Below are 16586 nucleotides of genomic sequence, written 5' to 3'. Positions count from 1 at the left end.
TGGTAGTTGTAGAAGAGTTTTCAAAAGCCATACGTGGTAAAGCCGCGTGGTTGAACAAGAAGATGTAACTAGCCTAGAAGCTGTCTGGGGGAGTTGAAGAGTGAAAGTTAATGAAAGAAGCGCAACGCGTGATCAGGCTTCGATACCTTTCTGCCTGAGGAATTAAGTCACGTGTGGATTGGACCGATTGGGAAGCCCATCGCAGAGGATGAATGAACGACCCCATGATCATCTTTCCCTTTACTTATTCATCAGGTCCACATCTCGCCATTCTGACAGCCTATAGATTGTCACATCATACAAAAGTATTGGCTGTATTCATGACTCGCCGTGGGTGAATCTTGATTTAAGCCTGCGGGGCAATCAACCGGCGACCCGTAGCGACGATCGCTCTACGGCAACCATCGAGCCATATCCCTTCTTGTGAGTATCATAACACGCTGTTATGTCTAACAACTTATGCTGACGAGATAATTCAGTCTGTGGTGCAGCGTATTCTACCTAAATAATGGATTCGAAAGCTACTCTGGGCAGCATCCAGAAAGCCGTCTGGGCCGGAAAGCTACCCTTACAAATCACCTTGGCTCCATCAGAGAGCCGTACATTTGACCAAACAGATCCATACCTAGTACGTCCTCTTTTAGTACCTGATGAACTCGGAGCTAACTCGTTCAGATCTCCTGCCCCCGCGTATCATACCTACCATCTCTTCTCCCAAGGCTGAGAGCTTTCTTCGCCCCCACCCTCATTGATCCCGGCTCCCGCCCGCATGAAGGCTGGTTCTCCTTCGAGGGCGTTCCGTTGAAATGGCACTACCCAGTTGGCCTCCTTTATGACCTTTATGCTGGAGCTGATCCTGCCTCTAAAGGAGGTGCTGACACTGACTTGGCATCCACATCTGATGAAGACCCGTTACCATGGCGTCTAGTCGTGCATTTTAGCGACTGGCCAGATGAAGAACTTGTCCGACTTGATGCGGATGGGATAGTCATGCACGATGCCTTCATCAATAGTGTCAAAGAAGCAGATTTTCTGAGGAATGGTACCGCTAAAGGAATCATGACTCTTTCCAGGGAGGATTCGGCGGGGCTCTGGGAGTCAGTCAGAGATGGTACGTAATTCCAGTTATCGCTTACATGACTTGACAGCAAGATTAAGTGCTAAATATGCAATCAGTGGACCTGCCCAACTTCCAGCGAATATCCAACATTCTCCTACCACCACAGTCCCAACCGTTCCGCAACATACCTGTCCGGTTCTTTCTCCCCCTCCCCCCAGACTCAGACTCGCCCTCTCTCAAAGTAGTCCAGTCTCCTATTCCACCAACAATCCAACCAATCTCCGGACCCAGCGCCAGTGTCATGGCGAGCCAATCCATTCTAACTACATCCAGAGGGCCTCAACCACAGACCATAGGGTCAGCACTGCACTCGCTTCTACCGCATCTTTTTCCAAGTCGAAGGACACCTGTCCTGGCAAAACCAGTACTGCATGGTGCCGCGGTGCCAATGGGGGCCCCGTTAGACGAAGTGGTGAGGTGCTCAGGGTATGGCGACGGGTGGCTTTACATCGTGATCAGAATGATGGGGTGATATATAATCATCTCATTGGCAAAGAGTGATTCAGCATGAATGGCCTGGCATTGATGTTACTAGATGGCGTTGATATCATCTGATATTACCAGTCCTTTATTATATTAGTATAATTGCACATCGTACCTTATGTTTCTCCTTTTTATACACCAAGGTAAATGGTAGATTTTAGTTGCGATGATCACACTAACCAAGAAGGCATTTGTACACGTTCGTCTTATCTTCTGCAATGAATGACAAGTTGGTGGTTGTTGATGATAGATAAGTAGGTATAAAATTCTCGCTAGGCAATGGCATGACTCTAACAGCACTTATCAGAATTGACAGAGGATTAGTGTTAGTATTTCATGTGAGGTGTCTCTAAGCATGAGGAAGTGAGCTCACTCCTACGTCCATTGCTAACCCGGCACAGTACTGGGAGAAGATTATCAGTGATGTACACAGAAAGTGTCCACCATTCACATCACTATCGAGCCATGACTATCCAAGTCCTAGTCACCTCAAAACTCCACAACAACTAGCATAACGATAAGTAATAGGAAGAGGAACAGTGCCAAGTATAGAAACACATACTCCATGCAGCACAACCGCGCCTACACGGAAATAGTATCAAAGAAAGAAGAACTTACTAAAAGTGTCTATCAAACTAAGATCTTAATTTAGAATTATGTGAAACTCAAGGGACTATCTAGATGCAAGATGGAGATCGAAGACCCCAGGATAGGTAAGTGTAAAGCATGCAACGGCTGTATGGAAAGGCGTAATGAGTGTAAAGTAAGACCCGTACGGTCAGTAACATACCAGTATGGTACAGAAATACAGATCGTCAGGGTAGAAGATCGATATCTAGATCCTGAAATAGACATAGCAAGCAGGGGGGGTGTCGCAAGCGCAAGAGGTATGACTGGATGGAAGGCAGAAAGTGGAGGTATGAATTGCTTCATCCAGTTCTATTATTATCGTGGCGCAGGAAGGGAAGTGGGAAACGAGATTAGAAACTTGGGGTGGTAGGAGGGTAGCGTGCAGTTGGTGGTGATGGTGATTTGCATCAATGGGAAATGCAGGTAGGGGCTTAGGGTAAAACGCAAGCGCGGTTCGGATAGGACAAAGTTGTTGATGATTGGGTGAGAAGTAAGGTAGTGGATGAGATTAATTGTGATGCTGGGTGGGAAGAGGGGAATGATGGTGGTAGAATGAGAAAAGTTAGTATGTTGGCTTCATGCTAGTGCTTTGGATGGTCCAATAAGGGAAGGGAGAAGATAGGCTCTAATGCTCGAGGTTAAAGATTTCATATGTGACTGACTAGTAGCTAGAGAATCGTAGGATAAGAATAGTAAATCATTTCTGATTTCTGTGGTTTAACTGGTCAATGGAAATTTGATGGGGGGTTGCTGTGGAATGTTAGTGCTGCCCCTCAAACAAGCGGGAAGGTTCAGAGCGCAACGCCCGCCCACTCAGCAGACTTTATGATCCTTGTCCGATTTTCACCGCAGCCTAACGACGTGAACGCTAAGTATTTTGGAAGGATTTACAGCCCGAATTTGGTCAAAGTAGATGCGAAATAGCTATCTTCTATCACATTGCTCCCAGTCACCCAATTCATGTTCTGTCAGTTTCTCCTTTGGTATGTTTGTAGTTGAAGAGTATCTCAACCCATCTATCTACAAATCTAACAGCACCGGGCATAAATATGGCATAACCAACGACTGCAGGAAAGCTCGAGTAGAGGTGAAGTTGAGATTGGAATGATTCCAAAAATAACTCCCCGCCAACCAGAAAAACCCATGTGCTGCAGGGGACCTCCTCCCATGTGGGGACGGAGATGTCTATCTAATAGGGCCAGAGAATCGCGCCAGAAAGATCTCAAGAGAGAGAAGCTAGTGTTTGGGACTAAAACCTGGGACGTAGACAAATATAGAGCAGCGGCTCTATGCCGGAGGCAACTGGCTCGAAGTTTGCCTGATAGAGGTACTGACTGTTTGTTAAACATGGATATGGTCCGATCCTGCCCTCCACAAAGGAAGGTGGAGCATGGAAGCCATTAGGTATGATTACTGGGCGGTTAGCTGAGCTTGCCCTGGCCTCTGAGACTAAAGATAGAAAAATTAGACAGGATGGGGATAGATGAATCCTCTTGCATCGAAATGGGCGGGGGTAGCATTCTGAATGTGTTCTAAAAATGGATTCTTCAGGGCCTGTGATGTGATCCGGCGGCTAGTAAGGCTTAGTAGCAGAGAAGAGCTTCGGGGGGAAAGAAAGGTCCTCTCCAGGTAATGGGGAGGGGGTAAGGTGCGAAATCTTGCATATGTGGGTCAGGAGGGCGCTTAGAGGCCATAAATAGAATATCACACGTGCTGAGTGATATGATTCGTTTAGGTGAGGATATGGAAACACGCATGGGAAAGCGCAGGCATATCGCAGGTAGAACCTCAGAAAGGGGATTGGCACATGCGGAAAGACCGTCATCAGAATGGGAGCACAAGATGGGTGCCAAAAATAGCACCTTTTTGCCGCGGGTGATATCGTGGCTGCAAGCTAAGAGTGAATAGTCTGTTGACAGCAGCCAACAAGCGCTTAATGTCAGGATGTTGTATGCATGATCCATGTCCCACCAGTCTGATTTCCCCGCAGTGACAGTGTCTGTGCACCAATCAAGCCGATCCCTGGATGTGAACGGGATCAGGGATTTAGGCTAAGCCCAAACTGGGGAAGAAGCCCGTATCGCGACACTTTATTGGCGGTTAACGAATTTAGGCATTGGACGCCCACCACGGTAGCGCAAGAGCTCGAGGTTTGGTAGCCCAAAAGACCATGAACTGCCCAGACTCTTAACCTCCCTTTCGAATAAAGCTATGGATCCAAAGCGAAATAATGGAACTTGATAGGCGGAGAGTGTTTTAACGAGATATGCATTCTCAAAGACTGTTACTTTTTTAAGCACCCATTAAGCGGGTCCTATAGTCACATTCGAGAAAACGCATGTTGATTGCGTGAAATGGTGACTGCCGTGCATCGCAATCTCCGAAGCCTGTCCTAAAACACAACATCATCCCGTTCCGACATGCATGAAGTAGGTCTTACTACCCAGTGCGCCGAAGGCGTACGCAGGGATTAAGAAAAGTATCAAGCAAATCAAAATGCAACCATGGATCATCCATAGACCCACGCAACAAGGTTGAAGAGTGTAATCGCACTAAATTCCATGCAGTTCTATGCGAACGGTTGATTTAGAGAGCCTATGAAGGCACATGTTGTCCACCAAACTAGTAGCTAGGTTTGAGGTCCATAGTCACCAGAGCATAGGAGTATCTTATTTTAGAATCAAATTCATAAATCATCTCCACAGGGGTTTTGTTCAACATTCGCATGCGAGTTCTCTTTGGATGAGAATGTCGTCGTTTGTCATAGATCACAAATCGGTGCGGGATGTCTGTTTCACCAAATCTCTAGGCTCTGCGACATGATAATTTCCAAATATACGAGCCAATGAGAACCTAAATGCACTATTTACTGTAGTTATGATTCTAATTCACCGGTAAAGTAGATGGAAAGGTTTAATTATGATGTCTTCCTTACCTAGTTTCAGGTGATGTTGATGGGTTGGTGATGGTGATGCTTGTAATACGCCGTAATACCCGTATATCAGTATGCCGTATAATACCAGTTCCAAAACAACCGTCACTTATCTGGTTACCGTTTAGATCTAAATTCCAACCGGCATGTCGAATCCTGTAGTGTATCAGAAGAAAATCGCCCTATCTGCCATTGACCTATGGATATTTCTCTGAGAATACCTCTGGATCTGGGATTGGACATTGCCGGTGGATCCTCTGGTGGTATGAAGGTGGCTGTGAGGCTCAGCAAGAACACATCCGCGCTAGGGGATCCTTTGGGACCAACGAGGACGTCACCGCCTGTGTGGTGCTTACCCAGTCAACGGTATGTTTGTGGGTAAATTTACTCGCGAGTAGTATCTACTGGGACCATGTGGGAGACACGTGGGTTAAAGGAATCTAGTGAGGATCCTTCCTGGCGTCGAAGCGGGATGAAGTCCTATCAGCTGCATTTCGCTAAGACTGCCTGCGATTCCTTTGAGGCTATGCCATGGCCAGATTTTTGAAAAGGATTGCGATTAGGATGATTGTGATAACAAAGTTCAGGTGTTCAACTCGTTTAATTGGGTAACATTGCAAGCCTAACTCAGAACAATAGATGCCGCTGAACCAAACATAATTGACAAAGGAATATCCTAAACATGTACTAGCCACTCAATTGTAAACGAGGCCTTTTTTTCCCAACACAAACAGAACTACACACTATGCTCCAACTCCATTCCTTCCGCCACAGGCAGTACCAGACCGCCGTAAGGTGGATGCTAACCCCTCTAGTAGATGTCAATGCCAAACCAAGCTCCATATGCGATGATTCCCACCGAGTAATAACAAAACATAAACAGAGTAACCATAAGATGTAGCAAGAACAGCCATATGCTGGGATAACAGAGACTTAGCAGTGCAATAAATGAGAAATATACACCAGCAAAATTGGATACGATCCTCCAAACTCCGTAAGCGCAAAGACATCAAATCCGTCTAAGTCATGGTCGTCGTAACGTATCCTTAGCGCTCCTGGGATTCGTTGGTCCTTCTGCGTTTGCCCCTTGGTGGGGGTTCAAGTGAAGGCGCGCGCTTGAGATTGACAGTGTGTGTAACAATATGTTGTATGGTAATGGTTCTTCCGTTCGAATCACTTGAGCTCTCAATATACCTTCCCCTCCGATCTGCTGGTGAAAAGGGTGTTCTTAGAGTGAAAGGACTCTGTGGGGATTCAGTTGTTGCTGGAGAGTACGGGTACTGTGGTGAAGCGCGGAGGTGGCGTGCAGAGATAGGCTCCCTTGCTGATCGCGGAGGCCCACGTGGTGATGGGGGAATTGAAGTAGGACTAGACTTGGGTACACTTCCAGGAGGAAAGGTTGCGCTTCTAGCAGTGGGAGGCATCGAGACAGGTGATGGTAGAGCCCTGCTCCTCACCCATCTTGTGTAGCTTCCATTGATACCTTCGGGGCCCGAGTAAGCCGGGCGTAGAGCCCTGAGAAACTCCATATATGCGCGTGGAGGGGGGACTAAAGGCCCACTTCCTGGCTCATGCTGATCCATATCAGATCGATGAGGGGCGTTGTCTTGAAGTTGTGATGGGAAGGTCACGCTCTTCGAGGTCTTGAGTGGGTAGAGGATTGGTCGAGGAGCCATGGTACTGTCCAGCAGTTTCTATGTTCGGTATTAGACGAAGTGAATAGGCAAGGCAAAGTATTGAGAATATCAGATGTCTTTGAGTGAGTTCAAAGAGTAGACCCCAAAGACTGTTTGAATTGCAGCAAGGATGAAGTGATCAAGGGTGGTGAGGGAGAGAATGAGGAAAGATGTAGAAGGTTTGGATGGTTGTGGATAGGGGGCGAGGAAAGTGAGGTTAGATGCAGGGAAAGATGGATGATTATATCTTTCTCGGTCCACAATGTGGATATTTCAGGATCGTTAATAAAGTGAACGATCAAGTGTGTTGGACGAGAAGTATAGCCACTGGGGTATCGGGTATAGTTGGTTTCGTATGACACTGGTACGATACGTAACGCATTGTATTTCACCGTTACAATACGTTTTTGGTTTCGAGTGGAGGCGACATCGGCACTAGTCTCTGAAGGGTTAGTTGGACAAGCTCCGGTTCCAAAATAGCAACAGCAGCAGCAACAACGGAATCGGCGCAGATTGCCCACCTGCTTAGATCCTGCTACGCAAGGTGTAAAAAAAGAACAACTGGATCACTTGCTTGATCCTCGTCCGTCTGTGCAGATGCTGTTCACTCCTGTTTCTAAACTTGGTGCTGGCGCTTAACTTCGATTGACGGCTGCGGAAGACAACTGATGCGGGAGACAACATGCGGCGGAAGAGACACCATGAGATCACTCCAGAAATAGACTGACCGGCTAGACAGGAAAATTTCCTTCGCAACTACCAGGAAGCCGCCTGATTTCCCCTACATCTCATCGTCGGTGACTTCTCTGGAGTGCAAGCAAAAGCTCATCGCAGTCATTTCGCTTGGTAGTGTTATCGCTCACTATCTCGTTGAACTGTATTCGCCCAGCCTGTCTCAAACCTGACATGTCCCATTCGAGTGAGTTACTATCCTGGCCAGATACCTTAGCTTTGGCTTCTCTGGCCGTCGGGTTTGTCAACACTAGGCGCGCGATACCAAGTGTCTAGTCCAAGGCGTCGGCGACACGCTTCCTGCTACACCGTGGAGCCCGAATCCAGCGCGAGAGACCCTGGTGCTTCAAGATCGCCGCTTCTTTGGGAGGCTCCTGTCTCAGTTCCTCGCTTCATACATATCAGCGGGTATGGGTAGCCGTGACAGGCGACACTGGTTGTAAGCTATCAATGCGCACACGACAGCGACTTGGTTGTTACTAGTGAGATTCATTCCATTAGGTTTGCACTGGACTATTTGGCTCGACACAGAGACTCGAACAGTTTGAACGCTCCATACTGTTTGCCTGGGTACATTTTTTTTCAGCTATTCTGCGAAGAGCGGAGCCTTCTATTACCTGGAGAACACTCGGTAGGGAGTCTTCATTGTGTTACAAGCCACTGCAGCTTGACCTACCTTATCGGTTCCTCATTTGCTTCGCCTTTTACTCGCCCACACTGACCTAATTGCTTCAATAGCTGATTAGTTCACTAAGCTCCATCAGAGAAATGCAATTTTACATGGTAAGTTTTGAGATTATCTTTCATTTTGTGTTTACCTGGTTAGCTTGTCATAATCCTTCAACGTCTCGCTGATAAAACTGTGCCATATATCAGAGACCGTATGTCGCCCTTGCAACGAAATATTTTCAGGGATTTTCGGGACATAATTTGGCAATCAGCAACCACCGGTGACTTGATCATCACTTTCTTTCGAATCTGCAACCGCTACTGGAACCCCGGACCCAGACCTATCTACGTTGGCGTTGCCGTTTTGTCGGTCGGTCCTGATTATATGAAGCTGGCAGGGTATGGTGTGCAGTGTCTGGTTCATCTAGGGTCATTGGTGACAGCGAGTATAAATGACAATGTATGCAGCGCAGAGGCCGACTGAAGTGCTGTACATAAAAGGATGACATGCCGTGTTGGAGCAGAACAAAGCCGACATGAAAGATTCGCGCGGGAGTGGGGCCAACGAAGATTACACATAATGCGGATACTGCGTTTGGTATGTCCCTTTTCATCCGTGCTATAGCTGCCTCCGATGTTGAGAACTCCAGGTGTTGGTCGTCCGACTTCTCAGCTACGGTCATGAGCGTCCTGTTCAACAACCAGCTAAGCCACCTTAAGCTTCAGGTCTACTCCAACGGTGTCCTCGGGCTCGAGTTTTACGCTTGAAGACGTGCAAGCAATATTCCACACAGGATACGGCTCCCTTACTAACCGCTGCTACCGCCCAGGCTTAGCTTCATGTTGGCCACATGAAAAGAGAGGAGCCATTTTGTGACACATTGACAGCTCCAGAAGCTTGGCCTGTTAATAAATTGTGCTGGAGGCCTTAGGCTGCGTGGAGAATTCGCCGGACACATTCATCTTCTCTCATGGTCTTTGCTGGACCCGAATGCCGTTGGTATCTTACTGAATATTCACGCATGGGAACACCGCTATGAGTATCATGATATGTTTGCAACATATTGCCTGACACTGTCAGGTTTCACTCATTGATGCCTCGAGTTATGGAGCAAATGTGAACCCGCGACATTGATACGAGACCCGTCATTCAACACCTGGGCTTGGGGAATGTGGACAAATCTTTCTAAACATGTCCTGCTAAACGCTACCTGCTCAACGGACTGCTGGCCAGAGTTACATGGAAGGAACATACTGGGAACAAAAGCTTTCAATCCACTCGCTTTCTCCTATCGAGGCCATCTCCGCGGAGACAGTCTATATCCTTTCATGGTCCTGCGCTACCTCGAAGGAGTCATAACAGCAGCCAAATCCATTCGCGAACGGCAGAACTACAATTGATAAACTTACAAATCAGCCTTCAATCAGGAAGCATATCCACCCCATTCTTATTTCTAGTTCTTATCCCGCATGAAAGGCTGTCAGAGACATGAGGAGCTTCATGGGACATCGGTGTTTTGCTTCGAACATCCTTGGGTATCCAGGAAGCTGAGATGCATGGATGGGAGAAATTGGGATAGTTTCACGGTGACACCTATGTATCTTTTTCGATTCTCGTCGTCCACTTCTTGCCTAGCCGGTTCTAGCCTGGCCCAGACGCTCACCGCAGAACGTCAGGTTTACGACAAAGCATTGCGTTTATTGCCTGGCGTATCTGGCTATGTCTTTTGGGCTTCGATCCTTAGACATTGTCTCGTTTCTGTCAGCTCGACGGCTTGTTTAGCATCCAGTTGTCGAAAGTTGATGGCCTCGGGGATGAGGATAATTTCGTCGGATATATCACGGATCCTCGCGCTCTCGCGCTCTCGCTCTCGGAGCGGCGGCTCACGTCTACATCCCCGATATTCGACTTCCCCAGCTCGGACCTCTTACAAGGTCTCGGAAATATCAATCTGGATGGAACGTGGACATATATGGATGTGTTGTATGCTGCGTTTGTGCTTTTTTGGTTAACCCAGACGAACATTATCGTTCCTATTCAAACCACGCGAGGGTACCGTTCGTCGCTCATGATGTTGATTGTGCGTGAGAGATGTTGTTCAATGCGAAACCAAAGTACTCTACCATGATGGGAGATAGAGCCATGGAAGAACATGGTAAGGAAATGTGGGGCATATCACATGGCTAAGGCTATGCCAGTCTTCTACGTGGGCACATAAGGCGCCCTCGTGTTCGAACATGACCGTATACACTCTGCACTCTAGGCTCTGTGATGATCAAAGTTGGCATGCGATGGCATTGAAACCTTGGAGACATTAACAGCACTTATCCTCTTGCCAACCCGTACTGCTATCGCTGGCCTATGTTTCAAAGTACACGAAAGCTCGCAGTGTGCCCAATTCTGGGCATGTCTCCTGGGAATAGAGCCACCGCTCGAAGATACCGTTCGTCTCTACATCCATGCCTGCGTCAGCTCCATACAGGGTTTCGGTGGAAAAAGGTGTCATGGCTGGATTCTGCTTTCAACTTTCTTGGAAGGAATACAGATGCCTCGGGTATCGTTCATCCTATGCATTAACCCGCACTTCCTATTTCCTTACTAAGTATAATCTTTCGCATGAATGTCTCGATCACACCATAATACTCAACCACGCACATGCTATCGGCCGCATCATGAAGCGCAACGATGCTCGCCCACTGTGGTACATCATAACAGACACCCTTTTTAAGGATCGACCTTCCTGATATTTCCATTTATAGACAGTCGTTTTGTGAGTCAAAATTGGGCCTACAGAATACTGCGATCTACGGGGATGGCGTACACGCTTGCCAAAATGAGGGGGATAATGAAGTCCAAGCCCATCAAGTCACCACGGACTTGATCACCTCGACACCTTACAACGAGTCCTACAAAGACGATTACATCCAGTCAAAGCTCCTTCGTAAATCGGCTTGCGCAACGGCAATCTTCGGTCTCACTTCGATACGGCCAACGGGCTGAAAATCATTTGTTTCGATATCGCACTCCATCCACATTAATCAGCCTGGCTCTGGCAAAGTACGTCCCGGACGTTGAACTCCGCAAATCACAACGGCCAGTGGACGTCAGCGACATCGGGTTTCGTCACTTGTCGATCAAGAACGCTGTCCTTTATGTCTAATCCCAAATGTGCGCTTGGGAGCCACCGAAAGGCCTTGTTACTATGCTCAGATAGCCATGCGAGGCCTTATCAAGGAGACCCCGAATTCAAACCGGAGTTATTGCTTGTTGGTCGAACTGACAAGGTCGTAATAGGCATATGGAACCATCGGCAACACAAAGATTCACTGGATGAATGTGCTAACATGCTAAGGTCAGTCTACTGTTAAATCGGGTGAGAGGTATGTACTAAACTTTCTATTCTGAAATGCACTCTGCATATATGACAGTCACCTCTAAAATATTTGGAAAGCGACACTAAGAAATCAAACAGAACTGAACTCGCATTGCTCGAACTAAACTAGACTGAACCACCGGAACGGAAGACGACAGCAACGTAAGGTGAGGACGTGAAACCATGAACATCAAGGAGGCCTAAAACAGACTACACACAGCAGGAGAGCAAGTCAAGCATAACGTTACGAGAGAATGAAAAGCCACAGAACAAAAGACCGAATACGCAGGCGAGAAGGAGTGAAGGAAGAGCGTATGTGCGAAAAATCAATAAGGAAAAGAAGAATTGAACCAGGGAAAAGAAGAACGGGAAAAGCTCAATTGACCAAAAAAAAAAAAAAGAAAAGAAAAAAAAAAAAAAAAAAAAAAAAAAAAAAAAAAAAAAAAAAAAAAAAAAAAAAAAAAAGCTGAAAGAAAAGAAAAGAAGAAAAGTCAAAACCCATCCAGTCAGTAGTGTTGGGTTGGTAAATGGAAAGTTGCGCTGTCTGCAGCGTGCGCCAGCTAGTGAGGGGCAGCACTCACCAACAGGCAAAGCGGGGAAATAACCAGCGCCGGGGGGACGTGGGCAAGAAGAGATTCGAAAAGTCCAAAAACCACGGAGGTGAAAATAAGCAGAAAGCCAACCAACACGCCAAATAACAATTACAGTAAACAAATGATATGTTCAAAAAAATTGAGCATCACATGAGGGGGGCAGAACACCTCCCACGAGTCCAACAGTCGGACGTTAGCCGCTTGCGCCTGAACTCCTATCACATTCGCGCCATGCAGTTGCAGAAACACCCTCAGCCTTGCCGCAGCATCTCTGCATATGCGTCAGTTTCGAGGGAGACCCGTTGAAGAATTCATAGGCTGAAAGATGTGCAACATACATGTTTGGTAATCACAATTCTTTTGTTTCCTCCCCAACTTCCTGTTTGTTACAGTCTTCCTCTTCGTGCCCGATTGCATGCATGTGTTGAACACGCTTACAGAAGAAGCCAGTGCCAACCGTGGCGGAACATAACGCTACGCCAGTGGACAGCCTGCTTCTTGATGGGCCGACCGATAGTCCCTATCGTGGGCGGTGGCACGTTATCTAGTCCCTCCAGCATCGTATTCATCGAGGGCAACATGTAGTTGGCCTCATCGTAAACAGAAGTGGTGGGGTCGTCTGCAAGCTTCCAGGTCTCCTTCAGCACGCGGTACATTCGGCCGAAGCTGCCGTATTCACCTCCATCATCTAGCTCGCTTGCTCGGCGGGCGAGGATCTTGCGGAATTCGCTGTCAGGAGTGGAGCAGACCCCTGCCATTAGTAGAGGCCAAACGAGTGAGCGGTCGTATCCGTGGGGCCCCATCGGTACGGAACAAAGGGCTTCCACAACTCCTTGGACGAGGGTGGATACGCTGGGATTGCTGCGTTCGAAGCCCGGGGCGAGAGTGCTGAGGTAGACTCGGGCGGCGGCGCGGAATACAGCGGTTATGTTTGCTGTCAGCTTCTCCGGACAGATGATGCCGTACCGGGAGCATGGGTTTGCCGTTGCTTCGGTATCGGTGTTGTCAAGCTGTGATGTAAGTGCCGAGATGTGGAATTGTAGCGCGTCTTCATCAAGGCCGTTTAGCTTGAGAGATTCAAGGCACCCAATCTCCGCAATGAGGTACATCACACTGTCGTCGCATCCCATTAGATCCCTCATACCCGAGGAGATTCCATCTGAGTGCTTGGCGCGATAGACATGAGAGAATTGGGGTGATCTGCCGAGCATGGTGGCTCCAAGGATATCGATCCACGTAGTGAGTGACATGCTGAAGGGGAGGGGCGTAAAGGGCGCCGGTTCGATTAAGCCGAGTTGGTGCACAAGGTCTGCGACTGGTCTGAAGTGCTCAAACCATGGGATATCGGGCAGGTAATCCTCGGGCTCGCCCACAGCGCAGTGGAATAGTATCGTCGCGAGTGTTGCGTCCAAAACCTTCTGATGTTCGTCGGCATTCAATGCGTCACAGAGGTCCGAAACCGAGGCGTAGCGATGTCGCATGATATCGTCGATGATTTTCGCTTCCGTGCGGAAGCTCGTGCTGGCCTTTACTGTCTTGATGTGGAGGGCGGAAACGCTGAGGCTGCAGTGGAAAAAGGGTTTGTTGGTCTCGAGCGATTGCAGAATCTCTTGCGACCTGGGAGCCATCTGTGGGTGGAGGTCTAGAATGGGGAAAATGAGCTTCAGAACATTGTCAACGAAGTGATGGAGTAGTGGCTTTTCGGCGGCTTTCACGGTTATCGTCTCTAGATATTCGGATAGCGGTTTCTGAGACGCAAGGGTATTCTCCAATCCGGTAGTCTTCTGGGAACCAGAGCTCTCAGTGAGGTTACCAGGCTGGGCAGAGCTTGGGGCAGGTAGTAGGGGTCGGTACTGCTGCCCTGGATATTGTTCCGAGACCTGCTGTGGTAGTTCCTGTGGAATCTGCTGAAGAAATTGTTGCGTTGAAGACTCCTGGAATAGCTGCGGCTCAAGCGGAGGGAACGGCTGTGTGACGGGCTCCGGGAACGGCTGTAGTACAGGAAAGGTCGGGGTCTGCAACGGCTGTCCCAGCCATTGCTGTGGTGATTCTAGAGGCAGTTGCTGGTAGACGTGCTGGGTGGATCCTGGAAGCGAGAACTGCTGCGTCAAAGGATTTGACATCTCTGGTAGTGGTAGTTGTCCAGGTAGCCGTTGGCCACCCATGAGGGTACTGTACGAAGTGGACGATATAGGGTGCTGCCAGGGATTCTGCCCCTCGTCAATAGCCGATTCGAATTGGGGTTGCGCAGGAACATTCAGGTATGGTGTGTATTCGCCAGATGAGCTTGTGTCGACGGACAGGGAGCGGGAGCGTGCACGCTTTCTCTTCGGGCCTGAGAAGTTGCGGTTGACGAAGGCTATTGTCAAGGTATGAGGAACACTGTTCAATAGATCTTCCGCAGCCATGATTACCAACCTTGAAGGTTCTTCTGTCTCGCAATGACCTTCGAGTGCCTTATCTGCCTCTTGATCCGCTCTTTGTGTATGTCCCGCGCTGCTAGGCTCCTCCACCACGGCGGTTCATCATAGTCACAGGTGATATCGAGACTGGTGCACGAGTTACATCGTGGGTGATTCTCATCACACTTCTTCCTTCGTAGTCGACAAGTGAAGCATCCTGTTTGAAGTTTGGTAGGTCAGTTGACTGACTTGAACGCGACCAAGACATGGCATGATATCTGTAACAGACCCTCACGCGAACGCTTGTACTGCCGGACTATCCTGTCATTAGACCCCTGCGGAATGGCAACCCCACACGATCTTCCCGAACCCGAGCTAGATGCGACTGCGCTTGACATGGTGCCTGTCGGAGACTTCGATGATGCTTGGCGGGGGCGGGGAGGAAGGAAGATCTCTTAGTATGCGGCAAGAAGATCAAAGTTCGCGAAGGTCAAGGTGGAAGTTTTTTATCTTGTACAGCAATGGTGATGATGATTGAAGAGAATTGTTGTTGTTTGGATGGATTGAAATCGAACGAACTGGTGCCGGACATGATGCCTTAATATCTTTCGAGATGAAGACTCCAGGTCTAGTTCCGCGATAAAGTGTCATGCTATGGTTGCTTCTATTTTTTGACGACGAGGGCGGTAGAGCTAATTGGGGATGCATGAGCACCGAACCAACATGCGAACTGCAGGCGGGGAAGATCTGATGCAGGCGACGAATGGCCGGCGTCTAAGAGCTAAATTTGGGACAGTCGACCTGAGGGGTGCTATGGGGAAGATCACGTCGAGTTGGCAGCGAGAATTGCTTACTAGGGAGCCGGGGTCCCTGGCTAGGGCCGACCCTTAGTGCCTGCAGTCCCGCTAGCCTCGCCCTGATAGGCCCTACCCCGGCCAACCATCGTCTCCTCGTACCTTGAAACCATGGAAGTGTCTTCCATCCCCATCTTTCGCTGCCTCTCTTCGGATTCAGTATCCCTCTTTTTTTCCTGACTCTCCCAATATGGTTGGTCGTCTCTGGGCAGTTTTCGAAACCCCCATGAAAACCAGCATGTTTCTAATTTCGCCCACACTCTGACCAGTAATCCCTGCTCGGCGCTTCAAAAATGTCGACAATCATTGGCCCTGATTCGTCTGAGACTGGAATTTTTCCTGTTTGGTATGCCAGTGGGCGACTGATGAAACGGCGTTAAGGGAGCTTAGGGTGTGAATGAACAGTGGAAGGTGCATGCCAAGCTTCTTCTCTTCCTCTGCCATTGGAGGACTTCGTCACAAGTCGGCGCTTCGGTGGGTTGGTTGGTGGGCGCTAAAGCGGCCCGCTGGGGACAATTCGAGTATTCTCTGCCAACCAGGTGCCGACGACCACTGTGGCCCGTGCAACTTTGAAGGTAGTCGAGACGCTTTCCTTCATTTCTCATTTGTTGTCCTCCAGCGCTAACTATTTTTGCCTGTATCCTTGATTAGTTACCCTTAACCGCCGCCATCCGCACCTAGAATAATGCTTAAACGCTCTGTGTCGCTGATAATAGATCATAGATGCCATATCGAAGCAGCTGAAACAGAGATAGCCGCCCAGTCCATGGTTTTGACTTCTGAAGCGTAACTGTTTTTAGCCTCTAGGTGCGGCGCTTTGCTAATAATAGTTCTCTGCTAGCTTGCTGATTGATTGTCTGCACATGGGAGACTAGGAACCAGATCTGAAGCAGACACTACCCACTATCTGTCACCGATCTATATCGGGAACATCAGGTCCCTGACCCGCAAAATTAAGCGCAAGGTAACCAAAATTAACAACAGTAACCGCCGACTTGGCCCTATTTGCAGACATCTACTATACAGTGAGTGGTGAGGATCTAGTTCACTATCCAATGTACACACATCATGAACACGCCAATTGCTTGTCGCTCGCAACTTTCAACGCATGCATACTCGCT

General features: G+C 48.5%; 2 protein-coding genes across 2 annotated transcripts; one reads left to right on the top strand and one right to left on the bottom strand.

Moving 5' to 3' along the window:
- Positions 1-508: 508 nt before the first annotated feature.
- Positions 509-1592, top strand: AtWU_07383 (autophagy protein 5; the record flags this gene model as incomplete). The annotated part of the gene is made up of 3 exons (XM_035502492.1): positions 509-628; positions 676-1111; positions 1177-1592. 3 exons carry the CDS (start codon positions 509-511, stop codon positions 1590-1592), a joined length of 972 nt encoding a protein of 323 aa, XP_035358385.1.
- Positions 1593-12643: 11051 nt separating this feature from the next.
- On the bottom strand, positions 12644-14617 carry AtWU_07382 (sexual development transcription factor rosa; the record flags this gene model as incomplete). Its single annotated transcript, XM_035502491.1, has 1 exon — positions 12644-14617. The coding sequence occupies one exon, from the start codon at positions 14615-14617 to the stop codon at positions 12644-12646; it is 1974 nt and encodes a 657-aa protein (XP_035358384.1).
- Between the last annotated feature and the right edge of the window lie 1969 nt (positions 14618-16586).

Source organism: Aspergillus tubingensis, assembly GCF_013340325.1.
Source record: "Aspergillus tubingensis WU-2223L DNA, scaffold_8, whole genome shotgun sequence".
Taxonomy (NCBI): Eukaryota; Fungi; Ascomycota; class Eurotiomycetes; order Eurotiales; family Aspergillaceae; genus Aspergillus; species Aspergillus tubingensis.
This window is presented reverse-complemented; position numbering and strand designations above follow the sequence as displayed.